Source organism: Limanda limanda, chromosome 3 (genome assembly GCF_963576545.1).
Source record: "Limanda limanda chromosome 3, fLimLim1.1, whole genome shotgun sequence".
Classification (NCBI taxonomy): Eukaryota; Metazoa; Chordata; class Actinopteri; order Pleuronectiformes; family Pleuronectidae; genus Limanda; species Limanda limanda.
This window is the reverse complement of record NC_083638.1, coordinates 25,869,618-25,892,056: the sequence shown is the minus strand read 5'-3', so window position 1 is coordinate 25,892,056 and position 22,439 is coordinate 25,869,618. Positions and strand designations below refer to the sequence as shown.

Genomic DNA, 22,439 nt, shown 5'->3' with positions numbered 1-22,439 from the left:
AAACCTGGCTGGGAAAAGAGACTGAGGGAGTTGAAGAGGCAGACGGAGATTTAAGTTTAATGTGAGCATTTCATTAGGGCTGACAGATTGGAAAAGAGAAAATAAGATCATCTCTCACGAGGTGTATGATTTATGTTCTTTAGAGTTTTGACTCATTTACTTAAAGAGCAAAAATTCATCAGTTATATTGAACGGTGGGATTTCACTTTCTGTACAAATTACAAAAACTTGTGAGCATCCTCTGCAAAAGTGTCTAGTCGGCCTCATTGGTGTTTGTGCCTCATTTGACAAACACAAATCTGGCAAAGTGATTATACACTGCCGCACAGTGTGAATAAAATCTCCAAGCACCTTTTAATAATAAATGAATTATTCATGATAATTGAACTACTTCTGTAGAACCATTTAGTCACCTGCATTATTCATCCAAACTAGGTGTGCATAATGAATGTGGCAAAACAGCAACAACACAATAGACCGTTCCTGTTTTTCGCACTCGGGCCGGTGTTCTTGCCCCCGAGGCTTTGACATTCACGTTTCTTTGCTTGTTGATATTTCTTTGGGCTTAATTTGAAAAACAAACCAACAGACTTTTCTTAAATTTGTATGTGTCGGATTAGAAAAAAGATATTAAATACAAATAAGCAAAGGTCATTTAATGTCGTCACCGCTGTTTGTTTGTTGTTTGTGCATCTGATCCCATACAATGTGTTTATTTTGAAAGCATGTCTGCATGTGTGTGTAATGATGACCAGTCCTGCTCCTGCAGTGCTGCTCAGCCCACTGTTCCCTGTTTGAGTGCAGCATGAAATTAGACACAACACTTCAAAGAAAAAGTCCTTCTGAGACATAAGAAAATTAAACATCAATTTTTGCTTCACCGCCTCGAGTTCAGTAAATGTTCAGCCATGATTCTCCACATTGGCCTCAACCCGTCAGAGTCTCCCGGTGCTTGTTAAGGAGGAAACAGTTCACATGCAGGACATGGACCGATCCACCGTTTTCCCTCTGCGATCACTCATTAACGAGGTTGGACTCCCATATAAAAATGTATAACGTTCACTCCCAAAGAACATTTCAAAGTTACTGTATTACAAGATTTATTAAATGTAATTTCAGTATATTGAATTCCCCAAGAAGAATTCTATGGGACTTAGTCAGGGATTAAAAACATGGCCTCAGCCTGTCCAGCTTTTATATTCTGGCCCACAGCCACCATCACATGGATTATTATCCAACCCTCAGGAAGCAGACAGACTGAATGTACACAAAAACATCACCGCATGTGAGAAGCGAACATCCAAGTCAGTTGACACTTTCTGGAACTTTTCCTGCCAGCCCCCCCGAGTGAGCCCACGTGAGAACACAGCAGGGAAATATCCAGAGAGAACAAGAGGGTGATCTCATGACGTTTCTTTTAAAAGGATGCAAAACAGACAAAAAAGAACACCAAACCAAGATATCAACTTGAAAAGGCGATGAGATTCGCAATCTTTTGACGATGAGGATTGACGTGGAAGTTGACGTGTCATAAACAAAAGTTCCAGAGGATAATGTATTTGCCACATCCTGCCTCTTGCATGCTCTGCCTGCAGCTGCAATTTCCCAGAAAAATTTTTTTGGACTTCATTTCTGAAAATGGCTTTAGAAATATTTTTTGACAGACGGCAAAAATTACAGAAATTGCATCTGCACTATACAGTCCAGGACCTGAAAAGCTACGGATTCAAGAATTTGCAAATGATTTCTTATAATGTGTGAATTTGAGCATTGAGTGTGTGCTCTGTATTGACAGCAGTAATAGTAAATACTCGGCCTTTCCTCCTCTGCCACTTCTCCTCTGGGTGATCGGTCCTGAAAATGTATGTTATGGTTCTTGAGTGCTGAGTGCACTTGTACGCTTCACAAGAACATCAAAACACAATCAAGTTGTGTGGATCCCTGAGGCTGGAGACCGGGAGCTAGCACTTAGGGAGAGAGAGGACGGCGGGAGAAGAGGAAGAGGAGCTTCAGAGGCTTAAAGGGAGGATGAAGAACGATGTGCATTTGGAGAAGAGATGACTTGAAAGGTTGGGATAAATTACTTTCCGTCATTTAATATTGTTGGCGCCAGACGATAAGATATTTTAATATAAAACCCAGACTGGGTGATATTGCATTGTTCATAGCAGTTTTTAAAGCAAGCAGAGTTCATGACTAATTGGTTCTCTCATACATTCATCATTCACTGAGAAGTTGTTACCCTCCTCGTCAAATCCGTCCAAAGCTGCAGCTCCAGCCCAGAAACCTCCTCAATTATCCGCTGTCATAATTCACAGCTGAGCCCAGTTCAGAAAACCTGGTTCATTTTTTTTCACCTTTGAAGCCTCAGTGTGACGACGAGTAACTGAGTCATCACTCCAGCAAAATGAATATACAGCAGGGAGAGAGAGAGAGAGCGAGAGAGAGAGAGAGAGAGAGAGAGAGAGAGAGAGAGAGAGAGAGAGAGAGAGAGAGAGAGAGAGAGAGAGAGAGAGAGAGAGAGAGAGAGAACAACGCGACTCCACTTCCTCCTGTGGTCCAAAACCGAGGGTGAAATATCCGGATGCTACCAACTTTATCTTTTCTTTTATCGTCTGCAGTTGTATTGAAAATGGACAGAGGCTCCATACAAGTACATCTGTCCAAACATAAATTAGCCTGTAGATGATTTACAGGTCTAAGGGATGTGGGAAAACTCTTACATGTGTACAAAATAAACTGTTGGTTAAAGTATTTAAACAACAGAGAGAGAAATCTGGAGTGTGAAGTTAAAAAGACGAGAGCTAACCCAACCTGCACTGCCTCCTCTTCCTCTCTGCTTGTTTCTAGAAGTTTGAGGTTATAGTCCAGATAACCAAATAGTCAGTCGGCATGTTGCATTGTGGGTAATGTAGAGGGAAGAATGTAAAATACAAAACGCGAATTCTCTTGTTCTGCATTGATTTTAATACTTTTTAATACAGTGCTTAATCAGTGCAATACTCCTTTACGTGGCTTCTAGTGATGCTACATATTGCATCCAGATGACTATCACTCACCAGGTAATTATACACTTATATACATAGCATAACATAACAACATTTTCTGCCAATGTATTTCCATAAATTCCGGATCTCTAATAAACACAATTTAAAGTTGCTACTTGAAGTATGTCCACATTAGTATTGTTTTGTTTGACTGTAGCTATCGCTTGGGTACATGATTAAATGTGGCAGCGTGTGGCTCAGAATAATTTCATAACTGTTTCAATACATCTTCAGCTCTAATTCATCCCCACTCTGAGGATTGTTGTCTCTTGATATAATATATTTTTTTCCCTGTGACACTGGAAAAGCAATCTTTGTCGCGTCTCTAATGGATATTTGTCTTAATTTACCTCTTTATTGTCACGGAGAAGTTTTGTTTCTTTCATTTTCTTCCTGAGCAGAAATGATTCAAAATTACAAGAGGTTCGTGCGATGATTGAGAGTGAAATATTTGGGCGTTTAAGATATTTCTGGCACCTTCACATATTCATATCTAATACAGTAATAAAAGGACTTGGCAATGAACGTATCGTGTTATATAACAAATCCAATGTTTATCTCATCATATCTCATTTATCTATCTTATGCCTCTGAATGATGAATAGCCTCAGATTACAAGTGGCTGTGGTGTTGTGTTTTTATCCATAGAAACAAACAGCAGGTTACAGGTTGGTGTGTTTGTCACTGATAAGGACATTGCAGTGTTATTGCTGTCACCACATTTATTTTAGTCTCTATATGTACATTGCAAACCTTTTCCTCACCTCATTTGAATTTTCCATATGAGCCCCAAACACAGATGCGCGCACACATATACACACACACAAACACACAAACTGAGAGACACACACAGTATGCTAGTGATTAAGCGAGTCCAGGCCTGTCATTAGATTGGGATGCGTGGGGAAATGATGTCTCAGTAGACCTCTTGCAAAAGGCAGAGCAAGAGTTAAGACATTAATAGGCAGAGAAAAGTCATACAGCATCACTGTCTACCTCTGTGCAAGGACTGGCAAGATCAAAGGCCGAGTCTGACAGGGAGAGAGAGCAGGGGGGGAGGGGGGGGGGAATAGAAAGACAGCCAGAGACATAGGCGCAGAGCAAGGCAGAGAGAAAGTCGTCCAGCGACAAGGAGACAGAGAGAATAGCAAGTTCTGAAACCACAGAAGGGCCAGGGAGGCAGGTGAAGAAGAGAACCATCGACAGGGAGGATAAAGAGAAGACATTTCCCTTCTGCCACCTCCCTTGCTGCTGACTTCAGAGTACGCGCCGCCTCGGCCTCAGTGTCACCTTCCCTGCGCCTTGTGAAACCGCCTCGGAACAAGGCGGCTGCTGCACCGGTGTGGTCAGCACGCCGACTACTGGCTCATGCTAATTGGAACAAAGCCCGCAGTGAACATGTTTTCATCGAGGAATAGTGCAGCACCCATTTTACACCATTGATCAATTCATCAGCCACAACCAATGGCGACGGCCGACATTCTGTGGGTCGCTCGTTCCTCAAGTGAAACGTCTCAATAACTGAGGGATAGATGGTCCTTATGATTACAGTGATGCAACCATCAGGCCAATATTGAGTTTTTATGTTTTCCGTAGCCTCAGTTCTACTTTGTGTTTGCTGCTACCAATGCCAATGTACACATTCCATAGCATCAGCCTGTAAACACTGTTAGTGTCAGCAGGCTTAAATATGTATCAGTCTTAAAACAGCGTACCAAACACCAAACGTACCAAACACGACCATGATAAATTTAAATCACCAAAGTAGCACAACCCGTTCGTCACTGTCGGTACTCAGTGTATTTTTATCGGTGCCATATTTTAACGGCAAACTGCCCTTTTTTTCTGACATCAAATTAGAAACAGAGGGTGTGAGAACGCCGAGAGGAGAGAGGGATGGCATCTTGTACCACTTTACAGCTGCAAACATTCCACTGAGTATGAATAATAAATATATTATATATAAGTGCTTAAGTACCTGCATAAAATGTGATGAATAGACTATTGAATATCCCATCTAAGGATTTGGAATGGAGGCACCAGGAGGAATCCATTTTGCTTGGATTACTTGCAAATATGTTCCCAACTTGATGAGGTGTCCCCTCGTTTGATTAACACCCCCATCGGATGTTTCTATGACCTTTTAACCTGAAAGTATTGGAACTAAATCTATCAGTTTTAATCAGCAGCTTCTTACCTCTTCCCCTCTGACTTCCTTTACCCTTTTCTCCCTTTGGGTAAAGAATCTATTATTCATGCTCCTGCTCCACTCGGGGAGTGTCCACTCCGACAAGGTTTGAAGTCTGGAAGTTTAATAGAAGTGAAGTAAAACTGAAATGAGGCAACTCGTTCTGCGTAGACCTGCTCTGGATGAACATGTTATTCTTGGGGCACGTGCACTTGCAGGGGTCTAATAAGTGTTAGCACATGGATTCAGTGTGCAGCTTCATTTAAGTACAGGGTCATGAACTAAAGCTATGGAGCAGCCTCACATGAGGCGGATTGGATTTTCTAGAATGACGATGAAGTGATAATGAAGCATGGAGTTTCTACCGTCCAGGCACAGAGTGGCTCATTATCACACCACAGAAGGAAGAATCCAGTGCTGCAGGAAATCGTCACTTCGAATTTAGAACTTATTTCAATTTCATCCGTATGCATTCATTTCACACTGTATTTTGTTGAGGGTGGAAAATTAAGCTGCATATGTCAGAAGAGCTACTTTAAAGCCAGGGTTAAGCCAACTTTTTCGAACCAAGTCCAAGTCAAGGATATTTAGCAAAGTTAAGCTATAAATAATTAAATTAATATGACATGAGGATGTTTTGCTGAAACTGGCCAAATGTCTTGTTGCAAAAGACCAATCTGCTAAAGTCGTATTTATGTGTCATTGTCCCAGGACTGGGTCAGAACTTGACACTTATAGTCCAATTGTTTTGATCGAAATCCCTTTCGATGTGAGCAGCTCTGAATGTCCATTATCCGCCCTTGTCTGTCAGATGGATCCTGACCTGGCAATATAAGTGTATGTGTCCTTTTTCTTGTTGATACAGGAAAAACTTAAATTTTGGTTTATTCTCTAAAAATGGCTGCTTTAACTAACATTTCCCACAAACCCAGTATATTTCACATATCAATGTATAAACTGTAATCTAGGGCAGTTATGAGGTCATGAGCTAACTATAATTTTGTAACGACGTGGAGAAATCCATGCTATAATTATACTAAACACATTTGATAGTTAACTCACATCAATAATTTAAGTTTCAAAGTTACATTTAATTTGTGAACCATCATGACTTGATTCTTAAAACTGCTGCTCCAAGTTCTGTATTTCCCTGTAACACACGTCTCCCATGTTTTCAGTATTTTTCTGGCATCTTTATGAGAAGTCCTTGATCACCAGGCTCTCCGGAAAATCTAAAAAAACATCAAAAACACTTTGCTCTTGCTTTGTTTGCATGTTAAGTCTCTACAGGTGTGTGACCGAAAAATGTCTGTGTTCTTTCGCTTGATCTTAAAGTTTTTCTGTTGCCCTCTCAATATCCTACCAGTCCCCTTCATTTCCCTGTGACGTCTTCTGCCTGTGGTGACACCGACGGCACCTGATGTCCCTGCAGGGCTTAAAACACTTTGTTCTGTCAGCCCTCAAATAAAACCTTGATTGTTTTTCTGCATTATTTATTGGGTTTGGATTAGACAAACACTTGTGCTCATTCATGTTTTACTTGTTTAACCGGAAGTGGCAACATGATGATTGAAGCAGCTTTGTTTGAGGGGTTGCATCCCAGTTACGTCGGAGTTGGTCCGTAATGTGTTTTCTCTCCCGCAGAGATCAAGCTTCTTCGTTCTAAGTGGGTTTCTTCTTGTATTCTCCAACACTACACACTCATTCCAGTAAGAAATTATGAAAGCTCTTTTCTGTCTTTGTGCGGATGGACACGGTGACCTCTACGAGACATTCCTTCTTCACAGACTTTATTCCCTTTCGAGATTAGTCGTGTAACAATCCATCACGAGCACCAATCCCGGTCTCTCACTTCCACTGATGGAATATTGACAAACGATGACATTTGAAATGAATGATGGATTCTCCCAAAAGGCCCTAAATCCATAGATCCACTTGTTAACTGACATCCACCCACTGTCAAACACTTCAAGTCAAACATTTTTCAGGAACGGCAAAATATCAGACTGACAGACAGTGATTGCGAAATCTGATTGGACACTTTTCTAAGTTAGTGATGTTCTACAGATCCATCCATCCATTGTCTTCCCCGCTCATCCTTTAAGGGTCGTGGGTGTTAGATCGATAAACTATATACTTCACATACGTCAACTCTTTCTTTTCATGCAGACTGAGGGTGGGTTAATTGGAGACTCAAGATGTGAATGAATGGTTGTTTGTCTTTGAAAGTCGTCCCTGTGATTCGCAGGCGACCTGTCCAGGGTGAACTCTGCCTGTCACCAAACGTCAGCTGGGATTGGCTCCAGCTCCCCCTGCAGCCCCTCAAAGGATAAGTGCTCTAGATAATGGATCCCTCATATAAACAAGGGACTCCATAATAATAATTTAAAAATGAAAGAAAATCACACTACCTGGTTGACTGCAAGCTGTGAGTTATTGTCAAAGCCTATAGCCTATAGTTAAGGAGAAAGCATATCTATCATCCTCCACAGCTTCTTACAAACCGGGAGTTACATTTCAAACAAAAGATACCATGAAGTTTAAATGGGCGATCTGTTAAAATACTATTAAAGTTCTTTCCAGGATATTTGGTCTTGTTCTATTCAAATAACAGCTTATTTCACGTAGAACAGAACGCAGGACACATTAGCCTCAAGTGTCCTCTGGCATTCAGGTCCTTATACGCTCCATATCTCTTTCTGGTCCTATCTACTGTTCCTCCTCTGGTTTCGCCTCCTCCTCTCCCCTTATTGTCAATGACTAGCGTTTTAATGATTACATCTGGCGGTGCCACAAATTAATTCCTGCCTCTCTGGCAAAAAGCTGTTCTCCACCTGATTATGCAAAGCAGGCCTACATTCTCTTCCTTTGAAGTGGAGGGAAAGCTGCTCAGAGATTCTCCCCTGGAGGAAACACTGAAATGAGGGGGAGCATCAACAAACCAAGAGTTCAGGCAGAGGTCAGTAACATGGTTAACCCCCGATGAAGCCCCACTTCATCTCCTCATCTCCCCACACTGATGCGCTCGCGTTCGAGAGCTCCTTTTTGAAACATGCAGAAGGGAAGCAAAAGTAGGACAGCTAATAAAAATAGCTGTATAAATGCACCGAATAACGCTTGTGTCTATGGTCACGCAGGGTAGTAGGATGAAACTGGCTCTTGCAGCTTTCCTATTCAAGCAATCATCCCCGTGACAGTGTGTCACAGGCTCGCTCGGAACCTCCAGCCTCATATATTTGAGAGGAAGAAATAAGGCTTTATACACACATACGCCTTTTCAACGGCAGATACTTCTACTTCAGTCTGTTATGTTTCAAAAGGTAAAAACACAGCTCATGAATTCTCATGCGTTATTGTGTATTGACACTTCCAGAATACTTTCAGCTTCTCGTCTGAGCAATCACAGCCTGATGAAAAGCTACAGCAGTGCCGACAAACAGCGTCTGCTTTTCACTCAAGCATGAGACAAGAACCACAGAGTAATGAGCCACTGTACGAGATGATGCTGCTTCTCAATCACTTTGAACACAGGCAGGATGGAGGATGTAAGACACTCTGTTCACTCAGAGGAGGACAATGCAGGGATGGAGAAACAGACATAAACTGTGTGTTAATTCTGTCCTCACTGCTTCGAAAAATTTCATGGTTATGAAATCGATTCCCGCAGGAAGCCTTGAGCGCCCGGCTATAGTTTGTCGACAATGAAAACATTTACAGTGAGGTTACTGCAATGACAGTTAAATATTTAAAAACAAACTGGCCAATAAACTTTAAATTAGTCGTGGATGCTCAGATAGAAACTTCTGACTTAAGTGGTTATCAAATTTTAATGAGCACAACCTAATTTACAGATTCAAAGTGTGTGAGATGGAGATTCTGAGAGTCTGAGCCTCTGTGGTGCCAAGTCTCATGTCATCTCTAATTCATTGTTTGGAAACAAACTGAAATAAAACTCGAGGCATTATCACTCACTGCCAATGGAATTATCAGTGACTAAATTTTCACCTGACTAATCCATATCATTACAGAGCGTTGTAGTCTTATAAGGACTGTTTTATGATCAAACGTGGACACAATGTGAATGTGAGCACTTGAAAAACATGTTTTATCAATATTGCATAACTGTAAAGCCAGTGTAATGAACAATAAATAATACATATAAATAATAAACAGAGGCTAAGAGATCATGTATTTTTTTGGGCCAATCGGTGTAACCAAACACAAGTTGTGAAAACATCAATGACGTTATAACTCTCTTGGCCCCTGGCAACAAGGAATCAACATTAACATTCATTGGACCACTTGATGAAGCACGTTCAATATTCACCTTCCGTTTTTGGTCCCTACGAACTTGTGAGGGAAGAATCTGGTGTTTCAGCTGCTAAATGCTCCACTTAGAGCTCAGCACATGTCCCACTGGGGCTTGTTTCCCCAGCAGCAGCCGCAGGTTCAACTCTGACTTGAGGCCCTTTGCTGAATCTTCTCTTCTCTCTCCTCCCATCCTTTCACTCTGCAATCGATCCTGTCAATAAAGGCAATAAAATGCCTCAAAAAGCAATTACATAAAAAAGAAAACAAAGCTTTGACAGTAGCAGCTGGGCACATAAAAAACTGCAGACACTGATGATAACACTCTAGTTAATTCACACACCCAACTCTTTTTATATTTTCACATTACAATTTGATTCCCTGCTATGAAATATCAATTGAGCTGCTTTATAAAAATATATGTTGTCTCAGATCTTTCTTAGATGCAGAACACTGCAGGTAAGTCTAAATGATTTGAACAGTTATAATTTTACTTTGTATTTTCGTATTCAAACAAACATTCACACTCAAAAAGCAGCTGCTTTTTACCACAAACACTTTGGCTGCAACACTTCCTCTAAAAAGTGAAAACTGTTTCACCTGCAACAGTTTGGCTTTGGCACACAGACATGTTTATTTCTCCATGTCTAAACCACTGTTTAGAACTACTGTGCTTCTCTAAGAGTTTCACAAATTGACATTGACAGTTTCTCCGTGCGAGTCAGTTCTGCGAGGTACTTTGCATCTCAAAAGTTGCACAAAGAAAATATGTATGCTTAGCCATTTGTTTCTAAACATCTTCACGGGACAGTCAGCCGCTATGTCCTTCTTCTAATCCGAGACAAAAACATGGGTCCCCAGGTCCTGCCAGGCTGAGGAACCACTAAGATGCCGAGTCTATTGGGATAAGAAGACACATCATTATTCTGTGGCAGCAGCGAGGGCTGGTGAGAGGTCTGTCCATAACCAGGGTGTGAGGGTCTAAACACAAAGTGTTCTGATAGAGGAATGGCTATCTCCTCCCACAGGTCTTCAGGTTCTGCGTCTGGAAAGTCCTTCAGCACCGTCTCAACCACAGAGTAGTTCTCGGAGCTGGACAGTGTGCAGGTTGAATAGACCACAAGGCCCCCTGGACGCACCACTGACAGGGCAGACCTGAAAAGAGAGGTTTCATAGTTTATGTTGTTTTTTCCAAATGTGTGGAAGTATTTCATAATCCCTAATCTGACCAAAAAGAAAGGATTTTTTTTAAAAGCAACTTTGGACAGTAATGCTACAGGTGAATACCCCATGGGAACATATAGCTGATATGTTTACATATTGGGAACTGGACTTACCTCAGCAGCTGAGCTTGGAGCACAGGCAGTCTGGCTCTTTCCTTGAGTCTCTGCACCCCCTGCTGGGCGCTGCCAGAATACAGCCAGCTCCGGTCATTGGAACATGGAGCGTCGACTAAAACCTGAAACCAAGAGAGACGGAAACCCGAGTGATTCAGAGTCCGAGTTAGAGAGCACGAGAGTGCAGGGGCATTGAGAAACAGAAGAGGTCAAGAGGAGAAAATTAAGGAGTAAGATAAATGAAATAGATAATGACAGAAAGAAATAATGACTTTAAAAGCTGCAGGTCTCTAAAATAAGCAAAGTACATGTTATATTTCCTGCAAAGCACCTGAATCAAAGGGAACAATAAAGTTCAGTGAAGGTGGCAAAAAAGTAAAAAATGACTGCTTCCGAGACCTCAGCTTAGAATCTTCTCACAAATCTGTTCTGTTGAAAGTTTTACAAAAACAACGTAATTACCACAATACAGCTTGGGTGTGTAGTCTATTTTATCTACTCTATGGCCTTCAGTTAACCTTTTCATTCTTAACTTTCCTTTTTCCAACAATTTATTCCATTATCAGTACCATCACTTTGATTCCTCCCAGCCAATGTTTTGTCTCCCTCTTCATGGCTCCTATTTTTGAATTAACAATTTTCTTCATTTCATGTGGATGTCTGCCTTAAAGCACAAGCTTCCATACACATGACCGGAGTTCCCTGCCCACCTTGTCGTACGTCACATCTTCACTCTGAAAGCGTTGTCCATCCTGTGCAGACACCATCACTTTGCTGTGAAGTGAGTGAGGCACAAAAGACTCCAGGGTTTTGGCAAGCCAGTCCCGTCTCTGAGGATCTGGTTCATTACAGCAGAGAAGTTCTGGAACAAGCCAGCATCAGAATTATTTATAACGTACTTATCCACTCTCAGTAGTCAATAGAGTGCAACAGTGAGCTTCTACTTCTAGAAAAAGCTCTGGTTTCTGAAGTAAATTTCCCATTTATTTTATCCACTGATGTGTCAGAATTTGCATATGTAATGGAAACAATCAGGTCATAGTCAATCAGGATTTTAACGATTATGGTAAACATTTCCATCCAATCATCGATCAGACTTTGATAACTGAGAATTGTGGGTAGTGTTGTACATCTCCTTGTTATTATGAAAAAACATGTTTTTCTTAAAACACAGTTGATATCAATTGATATTATACTTGTGGCTTCTACAGGAGAGTAGGTCTATTTAGAATTTATAATATTATGGCTAATAATAAAAATATCTATTGAGAAAATTAATGATAGTCTAACCGCCAGAACTGCAATGTTGACCATTATAATCCCAGCAGACAAAAAATGTCCATACAATAAATATTAGAAAAATATTTTTTGAAGAATATCTCCATTTCTCTAAGGTATATTAACTTATTAACATATCCACAATATTTAAACTCTGGGCATGATTTAAAGAAAATCAGACAAAACTTTGAAAAGTTCACCTGGGGTGGCACACTGCATTACTGCTAAGGCTTTCCCCCCCGGGGCGGAGCAAAGATCCAAAACCTTTTCTCCATCTTTGACTTGTAAAGCCAGCACAGGGAGCAGGGAGGCAGCGTTCAGGAGGTAGTACTGCTTCAGCTGGCCCGGCCTGTGAGCCTGAGAGGGGAACCTGAGTGGGTGTGGGTGGATGTAACACTGGAGAGAAGGACGGGGCAAATTGAGAGACGGATTGGGTTGAAGGTCCCGACCGAGTGCAGGAGAGGTGCTGACACGTACAGGACTGGAGTCATCAGGAGGGCACTCGGAGATGCCGTGAGGTGACAACAGAGAGTCTTTTCCTGTCTGGTTCAGCGAGGACACGTCAGTCTGTGGCAGGAAACTGGAGAAACCCTGTGACTGGAGAATCTGTGTGATATCTTTCACAGCTGTAAAGCGATTCAGCATGACCCCATATTGCCAGGATCGAGGGTCCAGGAGCACTGACCTGCAGGAGAAAAGAAATCCCAAAGGTAAAAGGATACAAACACTGTCTGTGTAAAATCTGTTATCAACAGATTCAGAAAGAAAATTACCTTGCAGACGCCCACAAGTCCCCAAGTTCCTGATTGTACTGCTGGTCAAAGAGTTCCAGAACCAGCTGACAGGTGGATCTTTCTTTTTTGCCCTTTTTGGTTACCTATTAAAAACAGGATGTAGGGAAGAGAGTTATAGAGAGGTACATTATCTGTTTTTCAATTTTTCCGGCATCCATTGGGAGGATTGTTATACCCGATAGGTAAGTTAAATGACAGCACCCTGATTGGTGGATACATGTTCTGATTGTAATTCTGATTCAGAGCTTTGAATCTTATATTCATGTGTTTTGAGTAAACATTGCTCAAATACTGAGCAGCTCCAAAGATTGATACTTTATCATTGAAGTAGAAGTAAAGAAAGCTGATGGGTCAGGATTTTGGAGTCAGCAACATGAACATGAGAATGTTTGCATCACACTTTGGGGCCTTAATACAAGTAACTATCAAAGTCTATCTGGGTTTTTACATCTTAGTTATGTGGTATAATTAGCAACACAGGTGTGACAGTATCTGCAGAAAGTATGGGATACAGTCGTGTCAGCATGGATCAGAAGTTTCCTACACATAGAGGAATCCTTCTAATGGGCTCTGGAGCCTCCTGTTAACCCAATGAGGAGACACTTCAATATTATCAAACCCAAACAACCCTCCTCCCTGTTGGTTCTGTACCTGTTTGTCAGCGGCTCCTCTTCGCTGCTCTGGTCGGAACAGAGAAGTGAGACAGCGACGCGAACACAAACACGACGTCTCGGTTTTAAAGCGAATTCTCCCCCACACACTGTGAACCTGGTGTAAGAGGAACATTTATTCAGATGTCTGTGTCTCCGTTTTATTGCAGAACGCACACGTTCGGATTTATCTACATTCTTGTTAAATCACTTTCATTAGAAACATCAGCAGATGATCAACACTGACAGGTCCGTTTTTCAAATCTGTCCTCCCGCAACATGGAACTAATCTTCAGTTCCACGTAGAAACCTGTTGTTGTGCAGAGGCGAGAGCAAATGATCAACATCAAAAATCTAATATTAACACTTTTGGGACCAGATGATGGATTTAGTCTAGTTTGTGTTATTTTAATTGCAGCCCTATTTGTGAATTCAGTACTTCACGTGTTATTCCCTGATTTGTTCACAACATACATCTTCAACATACAAAAATATCCAGCTTGATATACGCAAAAAAAATTGGGATAACATAAATACATATTGTTGAGGAAAATGTATTTTAAACAGATGCAGATTCAGTCGAGGATCTGTATTTTATGTAGAGATAAAAACATAGATTTTGTTAATATTTAATTGTTATATTTACATATTCACATACTCTCATAACTTTTTTCAGGGCACTCAGTTGATGTTATAGATTTGCTGTCGGGGCTCCACCTTACTCCTAATATACATGACGGGTTTCATTATTTCCACAGATTACTAGTTATTGAAATTATTAATCAACAAGTTGGTTTAAAGAGAATTTGGTTTCAAGAGTTTTGTTGTTTTATTTATTTAAAGGAAAGACACCAAAATAAATTGTGATGTATTGATATTCAATATACACTATCACAAACACTTAAATGGTTGTCGTGTTTGTTTGGTAATAATACCGTTCAGCATTGGTTTGGAATGGAAGTTATTGAAAAATCCTTTTTTTTAAATATTCATAAAATGGAGGACAGACCATCAAATAAAACAGATGTGTCCTGCTTGTCTAGTGAAGCAATACTATCTGATATGATGCAAAGTCAGAGGGTCACATGAAATTGACCTATTGAACAAATATGATTAAAGTTTAATATTATTTTTCATATAAAATAAGCAGCACTACAATCCCCACAAAAGAGGTGTGCCCTGTTTGTCTCAGGTAATAATAGAGTTGGTTTGGAATCAGTGGGTCACATGAAGCAGATGCTATTAAAAGTAATGCAACTATCTCCAATTCAAACAGGAAGAGTGAATTATTGATGGTTCCTATGATCGGTGGTGATTGCCTTTTGAATATCAAATATTAGACTAACTTCTCTGCTGTGCTATTTATCAAGTTTTCTGTGATAGTAAACTCAACATCATTGGGACTTTTTACTATTTGTTAAAAAAACAAAGCAATTAAAATATGATCACTTGAGCTACTGAGAATAATGATTAGTACCGTTGTATTGAAGATCAAAATGATTTTTGGTTGCAGCCTAACTAAGGTGAAATAAACAGACAAAATAAACCTGGACACATGTAAAAACACACAAAAAAATGTACACGCACATTTGATTCATTAACTCTTTTACTTCTGTTATTGGTTGCACGTTTGTGAACATAAACATTTGATTAAAAATACAATATGGTGTCAAACCGTCATTTAATATGAGCAATGGTTTGCCAGAGTTTCAGACATCACATTTTTGTTAACGAGCACGAATAACTGCTAATAAGCAACAAGATAAGAGAATGACTTTGTGATGTGTTTCCCTTTAACACCAAGTGCTGAGCTAGTTTACATGGCGAACAGAATTAGGAAAGCAACCATCAGACAGAAGAGACCCATAGCTTCAGACAGAGCAAAGCCCAAGATGGCATAAGAGAACAGCTGCTGCTTGAGCGAGGGGTTCCTGTGGAGAAGGAGAAGAAGTTAGAGGTACAAAGCATTAATAATATCTCCGACAGGTATTCCACTTCATAGGTGGAGTTTTTAAATGCCCTTAAATGACAGATGATGCGTTTAATTTACCTGGCATAACCGATAATAAGGCTGCCGAACACTGTTCCGATTCCAGCCCCGGATCCAGCCACTCCCACAGTGGCAGCTCCAGCACCAATGAACTTAGCGGCAGTGTCGATGTCACGGCTCACGGCACTGGTCTGGAAACCCCGCACTGCCAGTTGCTGCTGAGAGGCTGCGATAGACTGTGGTGCAAGGAGTGAGGCAGTCTGAAACACAAACGCAAATGAAGAAAAAGAATAGCAAAAGAGATCAATTAAGTTGTGATACCTTCAGTGTGTCGGGGAGAATCTCTAGTACAGTTTGTCACTCACCTCTGCTTTCCTGGCATCTGAGACGACTGCTGCTGAGAGCGGTCTGTACAGTACCCGGGATCCAGCACGGATCTGTATTCAGAACAGAATAAAAATAAACAATCAAATAAATACTAAATTACATGCACTTGAATAGATGATTGTCCTACCTGCATCTTACACTGACATTTGTCTGAAATATTAAACTTAATTAGATATTTGCTATTCTATTTACTTTTCTACTTCTACTCCATTACCTTTCAGACGGAAAAGTTAAACTTTACCGCAACGTTACTTTGCTAAATGAGAGTTCTGTGTATAAAAGGGGAATGACGGGTATTGGCTGCCCAGCAGTTTATACATGTGGAACAATATCAGCTGATTGCCAGAAAGGAATGGAACCTCTTCTTATGATAGTGTAAGATGCCAAGTGCTTTCTCATTGTGGGAACTTATGTGTTTCTTTATAATAATAATATCATTTTAATTCAATACTTTCGACTAAAGGAACAATCTGAAAACATTTTTCTTAAAAGAAAGAAACTCATTTTAAGATATGCCGAAAGACATTTAAAATTTCCGTGTGTAGAATTTAGTGATATCTTCCAAACATAAAAGAGAACCTGTTGTCATAAAAACTCAAAAAGGTGCTTAGTTTGTCCAGTCAGGGCTACTGTAAAAAAACATGGCGGCCTCCATAGAGAGGAAGTATTTAAATATAAAGGGTCCATTCTACGGTAAAGTAAACAACAATTTGTACAATTAAGATGAAACACACAAGTGAAAACATCACTAGGATTATTTACTATTCAATTTCTGCCAATAGATCCCTTTCACCTAAATCTTCGACTGGACCTTCAAGACTTTTTGAAGGCCTGAAATTCAAATGATGGAATATCAGACTTTCCAACATATTTAACACCCTGTGGGGGGAAAGGTACATTATCTTGATTATAGTACACCCTTTTACATAAGTAACATTTCAACACAATGACCATAGAATGACAATTTTTATTCAGACTATTCCTGTGACAATAGCTGGCTCTAAGAGATCCGTTGTCAGATGTCTCAGGGGTATTTTACAATAACTTAGGACAATACAGATCCACATGAGTCTAAAGTGGAGCATAAACAGTTGCACACGAGGACACAGGGGACAGACTGAGGTTTGTCCCTGCAGGAGGAGACAGCAGCTGGGGGTCAAAGAAGCTACACAGCTGAGAGCTAGTGTTAGCACTGTCAGCTAACGTGATAGAACCGTGAGTTTCAGGCACATATGCAGGATCGGACACTAAACTACACGGAGAACAGGATTCTGCAAAACCCCCCAAACACCCCCCAGGAGGACCCACTCACCACCAGGGAGGGCGTGGAGACAAACTTGGCGCAGGCGAACATGACGACGGGGACGAGAGGCTCAGGTCGACGACAGGAGGCTGGAGGTGATGCGAGGAGTCTGCACGAAGCAACACAACAGTCAGGCTCGACGTGTGATCACCTCACAAGACGAGCAGGAACAGAGTGTGCAAAGTTAAACGGACACACGTAAGGTCAAGAATCAGCTGCGGATAGAAAATGGTGCTAAAAGACGAGCTAGCAGCCGGAGAGAGGCGCTGAGGTTAGAGCAGCTGCACTCACACCCAGTTACACACACGAGTTACGACTTTATATTTAAAATGAAGTGAGTTCTAGGCAGAGCAGAGAGGATCTCACCGGTCTGTAGTAGAGGTCGAAGACACGAGAGGCTCGCACATGCGCAGTGTCGCTTTTAAAAACGGCGACTTCCGGTTTCCTGGAGCGACAGAGGGCGCTAGAGAGGTCATCATGGAAACACAACCAGGACCTTGAGACCAGCATGTTTTAGAGTAGTGTGTTATATGATTATATGTTATATGTTATAGTTATAGGTCCTTCCTCTGTAGCTTTATTAAATTAAGCTACCTAAAATGTTATAGATAGTCTGGAGGAAGATATCAAGCAAAATAAGGATATAACACAGTAATGTACAGTAAGTACAGTAATGAGAAAATACATAATGATTAATGTATAGATACAGATACATATGTATATATATAGCGATACAGAAGTAGATAGAGATTAAGATAGAAATACATACTCTGAGTTACACTTGAATAGTTTTTAAGCATGTGATGAAGTTATGAAATATCTAAATGCAGATTTTTTTTAACGTCGTTTTCAGGAATTTATAATCATAATGTTATCAATAGTGCTTGTAAACACATCAATGCAAAGAGTTCTAAAGGTGAAATAGTGCCTGTACCAAGTACAGTCACAAGGGGGCAGCAACACATAATCATGAGTCTTGTTCACACTGGGAAGCACATGAAGCCTCCTTGTTGCCTCTGTGTGACCAATATATGTAAAATACAATTAACAATGAAACCATAACACATGCAGAATTAAAACAGAAAAATGACCTGGAGTCATGAGCTTCTTTAGGACATGACATTCCCATGTTTTCCTCTAATAGACTATAGACTATGTATTTATTATTATTATTATTATTATTATTTTACTATGTGTCATTGGTATATAGACCAGATATCTTATGGCATTTTTGTATCATTCATCTCAGGCATGGATCAGGACAACCACATGGTGTGTTTGAGGTCGATCAATGATTACAGCTGCAAATACAAGGACATTACATTTCAGCCATGTCTTCATTTTTCTAGACAGGGAGGTGGCGGGAGGAGGAATGGGGGATGAATGATAAATACATTCCACCGTGTGTAGAATTCTTACGAGTTCACGTTTCGTTTTATTTGCACATATGATAGAAAATGTATCCACGTGTGATGGCAGTTTAGAGATGTGCTCCTCAGGTTTAGTGCATTTAAAATTTTAAAAGCAACATCATCCACCATTCATAAAATAAATCCAAATTGAAATTAGATAACTCAAAACAACCTTCCTCCACACTAAAATGGAATAAGTGAAGCAGAGAACTCCACATGACAAAGACCATGAGACTCAAAACGGATTTAAGCAACACAGGGGGATCACATTTCCACTCATCTGCGCCCTTATACACTTTAGCTTGCATCATGAGGATATCCTTCCACCGTCTTATGCTCTATATTATTATTAAATATTTATACACCATCTCTCTGGCTTTAAGTGGGCTTCCCCTCTTCAGGGTTTCATCCCTGGCCGCCCCCTCACAAGAAAGCTCCATTTGGAGATGCGGAAGGGAGATTCCTCTGCCCTCCCTCCCTCCTATGTATGATGGCACCGTTACGCACTACTATAATAAGCGGAGACGTGATTCTCAGGGGCGAATCCCTGCCGACGTCACTCCCGCTCCTGTATAAATACACTGAGCAGACACTCTCATCAGACTCGAGCAAATCACGCCTCACCGATCACAGGATCTCTTCAAACCGAGGATTATTATATTGCCTTCGTTTGATTTATTTACCAGCACCGGGTAAGTGTCTTCACTACTGACGAGACATTTGAAGTATTAGTTATTTGGCGTTTTTTATTATACTGAGTAGAGCAGAACACGTGTGCTCAGGTCGACTATGAGAATGAGATCCCCAATTTTACGCACGGCGCATGTGTCCACAGATCCGCGCCACACACGCACAATGACTTTGAACAAGGGGGACAAATTGCGGAACATGGACAAGAGGAGAGGGAGCATGCCCTTCCCCATGAATCTGCCCAACCTGCACCGCAGGAGCATGCCCGTGGACGACCGGGACCTGCGCGTCACGATGCCGGAGACCGGGCAGACCGACGAGCTGTCCAACCTCCTGCGCTGCACCTCCTACTCCCCGACCGAGCAGCACCGGGGCAGCTGCGCCTCCGACTCCTCCGACTCCGTGATCTCCACCGGCAGCGAGCCGGAGTCCCAGGTGCACAAGGTGGTCCTCCTCGGGGAGCACGGCGTGGGCAAGTCCAGCCTGGCGCGCGTCTTTGGGGGAGTCGAGGATCCCGGTCACGACTGCGATGAAGCAGGTAAATACACGGTGATGCTGATGGGGATGACTCATCTTCCCCTTGAAACCCACGCACACAGATGCACTCCAGATGTGCACTGCCTGTTTAGTCACGTGTGATAATTAGGTCTGTCCAAGGTCAATTTAGTCCACGTTATAATGAGCAATATGTCAGTGTGTACTGATGACCTATACTTAGATACAAGGTGTTATGCTTTTTGAACATGAGTTCAAAGACCAAGTTCTTCTTTTAAAAACAATTCAACATTTACATAAAAAACAATCAAGGAAAATAACACATTTTAAAAAACACATAATTTTTTATCTTCATGAAAGTCATATGAAGCCATTTGAACTCAACATTTATATCTAGGATGTATCGTGCTAAAGTGGAGCTGATTTAATATAAAAACAGACGGGCTTCTTATTTTACACTTGCATTGATTATTACTATTTCCATCTTCAGCCAGGCACCAGTGCTGCGCTCAGTCGTACAGCTGTCAGACACATCCAGTAGCATAATGGGAAGGGGAAATATAAAAGCCTGGTTTGATCACAGGCTGTGATCAGCTAAGCTCAGTGTACAGACTACAAAATAGAAATGTGCTAGAATCAGTTTGATGAAAAGCAAAAACACACATTGGAGACAAACTCAGATAAGCGTCTGCGCCGATGTTTAATATTTCATTTTTTTTGCCCCCTCAGGAAACACTTATGACAGATCTATCTTGGTGGATGAAGAGGAGGCATCCATTGTGCTGTACGACATCTGGGAACAGGTGAGCTATATATTATTGATGAAATGTTTATCCATCAACATGGACTCCATGGATATTAGGCTACAGGATTGTATCAGACATGAATAATGCCTAACTCAGCATCTGTTGTTCTTTCCTGCAGGATAACTCCCAGTGGCTGAAGGAGCAGTGCATGAGGATGGGAGATGCCTACATCATCGTGTATTCAGTGACGGACAAGTCGAGCTTCGAGAAGGCGTCAGAGCTGCGGATTCAGCTGCGTCGGGCCAGACAGTCCGAGAACATTCCCATAATCCTTGTGGGCAACAAGAGCGACCTGGTGCGGTCCAGAGAGGTGTCTGTTGATGGTAAGTCCGTGTAATTGACTCACTGTTGAGCCTGAAATGTGCACCAGTGGTGCGGAAAGACATTATTAGTTCAAGGGAAGTGGGTTTTAGTGAGTTTAAATAATGTAATATGTATCATTTGAAGCATAAAAACTGCCCTTTAGGCTGTTAATGCTCCAATCTGAGAGAACTACTGGGGCCTGACCATCCTTCATGGGTTCAGGCCTCATTTCTCACTTGACTGCTCAGGATCAGCACAGGCCCACGCTCATATACTACTCCAAACTGTGCCACAGATTTCAAACTATTATCTCTGAAGGCTTATATATATGCACTTTAGAATGTCCAAAATACTCTGTTTGTTCTTCCTCCGAGTTTTAATTTCCTATTGTCCATTTTTTCTGTATCGCAGAGGGAGGTGCCTGTGCAGTGGTGTTCGACTGCAAGTTCATCGAGACGTCCGCGTCCCTCCACCACAACGTGCGGGACCTTTTCGAGGGCATCGTCCGACAGATCCGCTTGAGGAAAGACAGCAAGGAGGAGAACGCACGGCGCATGGCCAACTGCAGGCGCCGGGAGAGCATCGGCAAGAAGGCCAAGAGGTTTCTGGGCCGCATGGTCGCCCGCAAGAACAAGAAGATGGCTTTCAGGCAGAAGTCAAAGTCCTGCCACGACCTCACAGTTCTCTGAGGGTCATGTGTGACAGATGGACACTTCTTTTCTTTGGCCTCTGAAGACCAGACGCTGTGTGTGTTTTAACACTAACCCTAAAGGACTAATAGAGCTGTACAGAAATATATTTATATTTTTTTTAGACACCAACCGAGAGCAAAGAGAGGACTTGATTGATAAAACACGACTGACATTATTCAAGTCATATCATGATAATGGTGATAGACTGCATGAAGATTTGCAAACTTTTCTGTTCTTTTGTTTTTGTTTGCCTTATACCATGTTGCTGTCATAAAATGATCAGTCGGAAAAATCCACTAAAATCAAGGCTTGTTTTTTTTCTAATGACTTGAAAAGATTGCCTTGCTGTTGGGTTGTTGTTGTTGTGCTCCTGTATTGGAGGGGATTTGGTGTATATACGTATATGAATGACGCTGAATGTAACACATCTCATTATCCCTCAAAACCCGGTGGAGGATCACTGTACCAGGTCATCTGGAGTCGTGTCTACTTGAAACGTGGCACGCAGGTTCGTGCCTCGGCCAAGTCACTAAAGAGATGTCAAAGACGAGAGGAAGCCTCTGTTATTGTGTGTTGTTCCATAACATCGAGTCCAGGTTGTGAATGTATGAGTAAAGCAATAAGTTATATCCGTCTTGTGAACTTTGACATCATTTGGGGATTCTTTGTTTACGTTGATTTCCTTTTTTTCAATAAAACATGAAAACAAAAACCTTAAATCTCTTTCTGCCGTTATTTCCTGAAGCAACATGTCCTGCA

General features: G+C 41.3%; 3 protein-coding genes across 4 annotated transcripts; 1 reads left to right on the top strand and 2 right to left on the bottom strand.

Moving 5' to 3' along the window:
* Nucleotides 1-9,396: 9,396 nt before the first annotated feature.
* nsun3 (NOP2/Sun RNA methyltransferase 3) lies at nt 9,397-13,839 on the bottom strand. 2 transcript variants are annotated; one of them, XM_061068453.1, is made up of 7 exons: nt 13,604-13,839; nt 12,932-13,035; nt 12,636-12,843; nt 12,359-12,554; nt 11,591-11,742; nt 10,881-11,002; nt 9,397-10,698 (listed from the first exon to the last, which is right to left on the bottom strand). In XM_061068453.1, exons 1-7 carry the CDS (start codon nt 13,736-13,738, stop codon nt 10,362-10,364), a joined length of 1,254 nt encoding a protein of 417 aa, XP_060924436.1. In that variant the 5' UTR covers nt 13,739-13,839; the 3' UTR covers nt 9,397-10,361. The 2 variants fall into 2 exon arrangements, with proteins under 2 accessions (XP_060924436.1, XP_060924435.1); XM_061068452.1 differs by having other exon boundaries at nt 12,359-12,843.
* Nucleotides 13,840-15,190: 1,351 nt separating this feature from the next.
* Nucleotides 15,191-17,699, bottom strand: LOC132998439 (ATP synthase F(0) complex subunit C3, mitochondrial-like). The gene is made up of 5 exons (XM_061068087.1): nt 17,649-17,699; nt 17,292-17,391; nt 15,958-16,029; nt 15,653-15,852; nt 15,191-15,533 (listed from the first exon to the last, which is right to left on the bottom strand). Exons 1-5 carry the CDS (start codon nt 17,687-17,689, stop codon nt 15,419-15,421), a joined length of 528 nt encoding a protein of 175 aa, XP_060924070.1. The 5' UTR covers nt 17,690-17,699; the 3' UTR covers nt 15,191-15,418.
* A 1,561-nt stretch (nt 17,700-19,260) lies between these two features.
* Nucleotides 19,261-22,392, top strand: rrad (Ras-related associated with diabetes). Its single transcript, XM_061068933.1, has 5 exons — nt 19,261-19,386; nt 19,530-19,922; nt 20,609-20,682; nt 20,804-21,008; nt 21,400-22,392. The coding sequence occupies exons 2-5, from the start codon at nt 19,550-19,552 to the stop codon at nt 21,675-21,677; spliced, it is 930 nt and encodes a 309-aa protein (XP_060924916.1). The 5' UTR covers nt 19,261-19,386; nt 19,530-19,549; the 3' UTR covers nt 21,678-22,392.
* The last annotated feature ends 47 nt before the right edge of the window (nt 22,393-22,439 follow it).

What these genes read in the sequence shown, in the direction of transcription:
- nsun3 (XM_061068452.1), bottom strand. Translation starts at nt 13,738, where the DNA reads ATGTTCCTCTTACACCAGGTTCACAGTGTGTGGGGGAGAATTCGCTTT. An exon ending in AAGATGTGACGTACGACAAG is followed by an intron (nt 11,003 to 11,590) that starts GTGGGCAGGGAA and finishes TCTTGGTTTCAG; the next exon opens with GTTTTAGTCGACGCTCCATG. An exon ending in CTCCAAGCTCAGCTGCTGAG is followed by an intron (nt 10,699 to 10,880) that starts GTAAGTCCAGTT and finishes CTCTCTTTTCAG; the next exon opens with GTCTGCCCTGTCAGTGGTGC.
- rrad (XM_061068933.1), top strand. Translation starts at nt 19,550, where the DNA reads ATGACTTTGAACAAGGGGGACAAATTGCGGAACATGGACAAGAGGAGA. An exon ending in TCACGACTGCGATGAAGCAG is followed by an intron (nt 19,923 to 20,608) that starts GTAAATACACGG and finishes TTGCCCCCTCAG; the next exon opens with GAAACACTTATGACAGATCT. An exon ending in TGTACGACATCTGGGAACAG is followed by an intron (nt 20,683 to 20,803) that starts GTGAGCTATATA and finishes TCTTTCCTGCAG; the next exon opens with GATAACTCCCAGTGGCTGAA.
- LOC132998439 (XM_061068087.1), bottom strand. Translation starts at nt 17,689, where the DNA reads ATGTGCGAGCCTCTCGTGTCTTCGACCTCTACTACAGACCG. An exon ending in TCGACCTCTACTACAGACCG is followed by an intron (nt 17,392 to 17,648) that starts GTGAGATCCTCT and finishes TGCTTCGTGCAG; the next exon opens with ACTCCTCGCATCACCTCCAG. An exon ending in TCTCCACGCCCTCCCTGGTG is followed by an intron (nt 16,030 to 17,291) that starts GTGAGTGGGTCC and finishes TTCTGAATACAG; the next exon opens with ATCCGTGCTGGATCCCGGGT.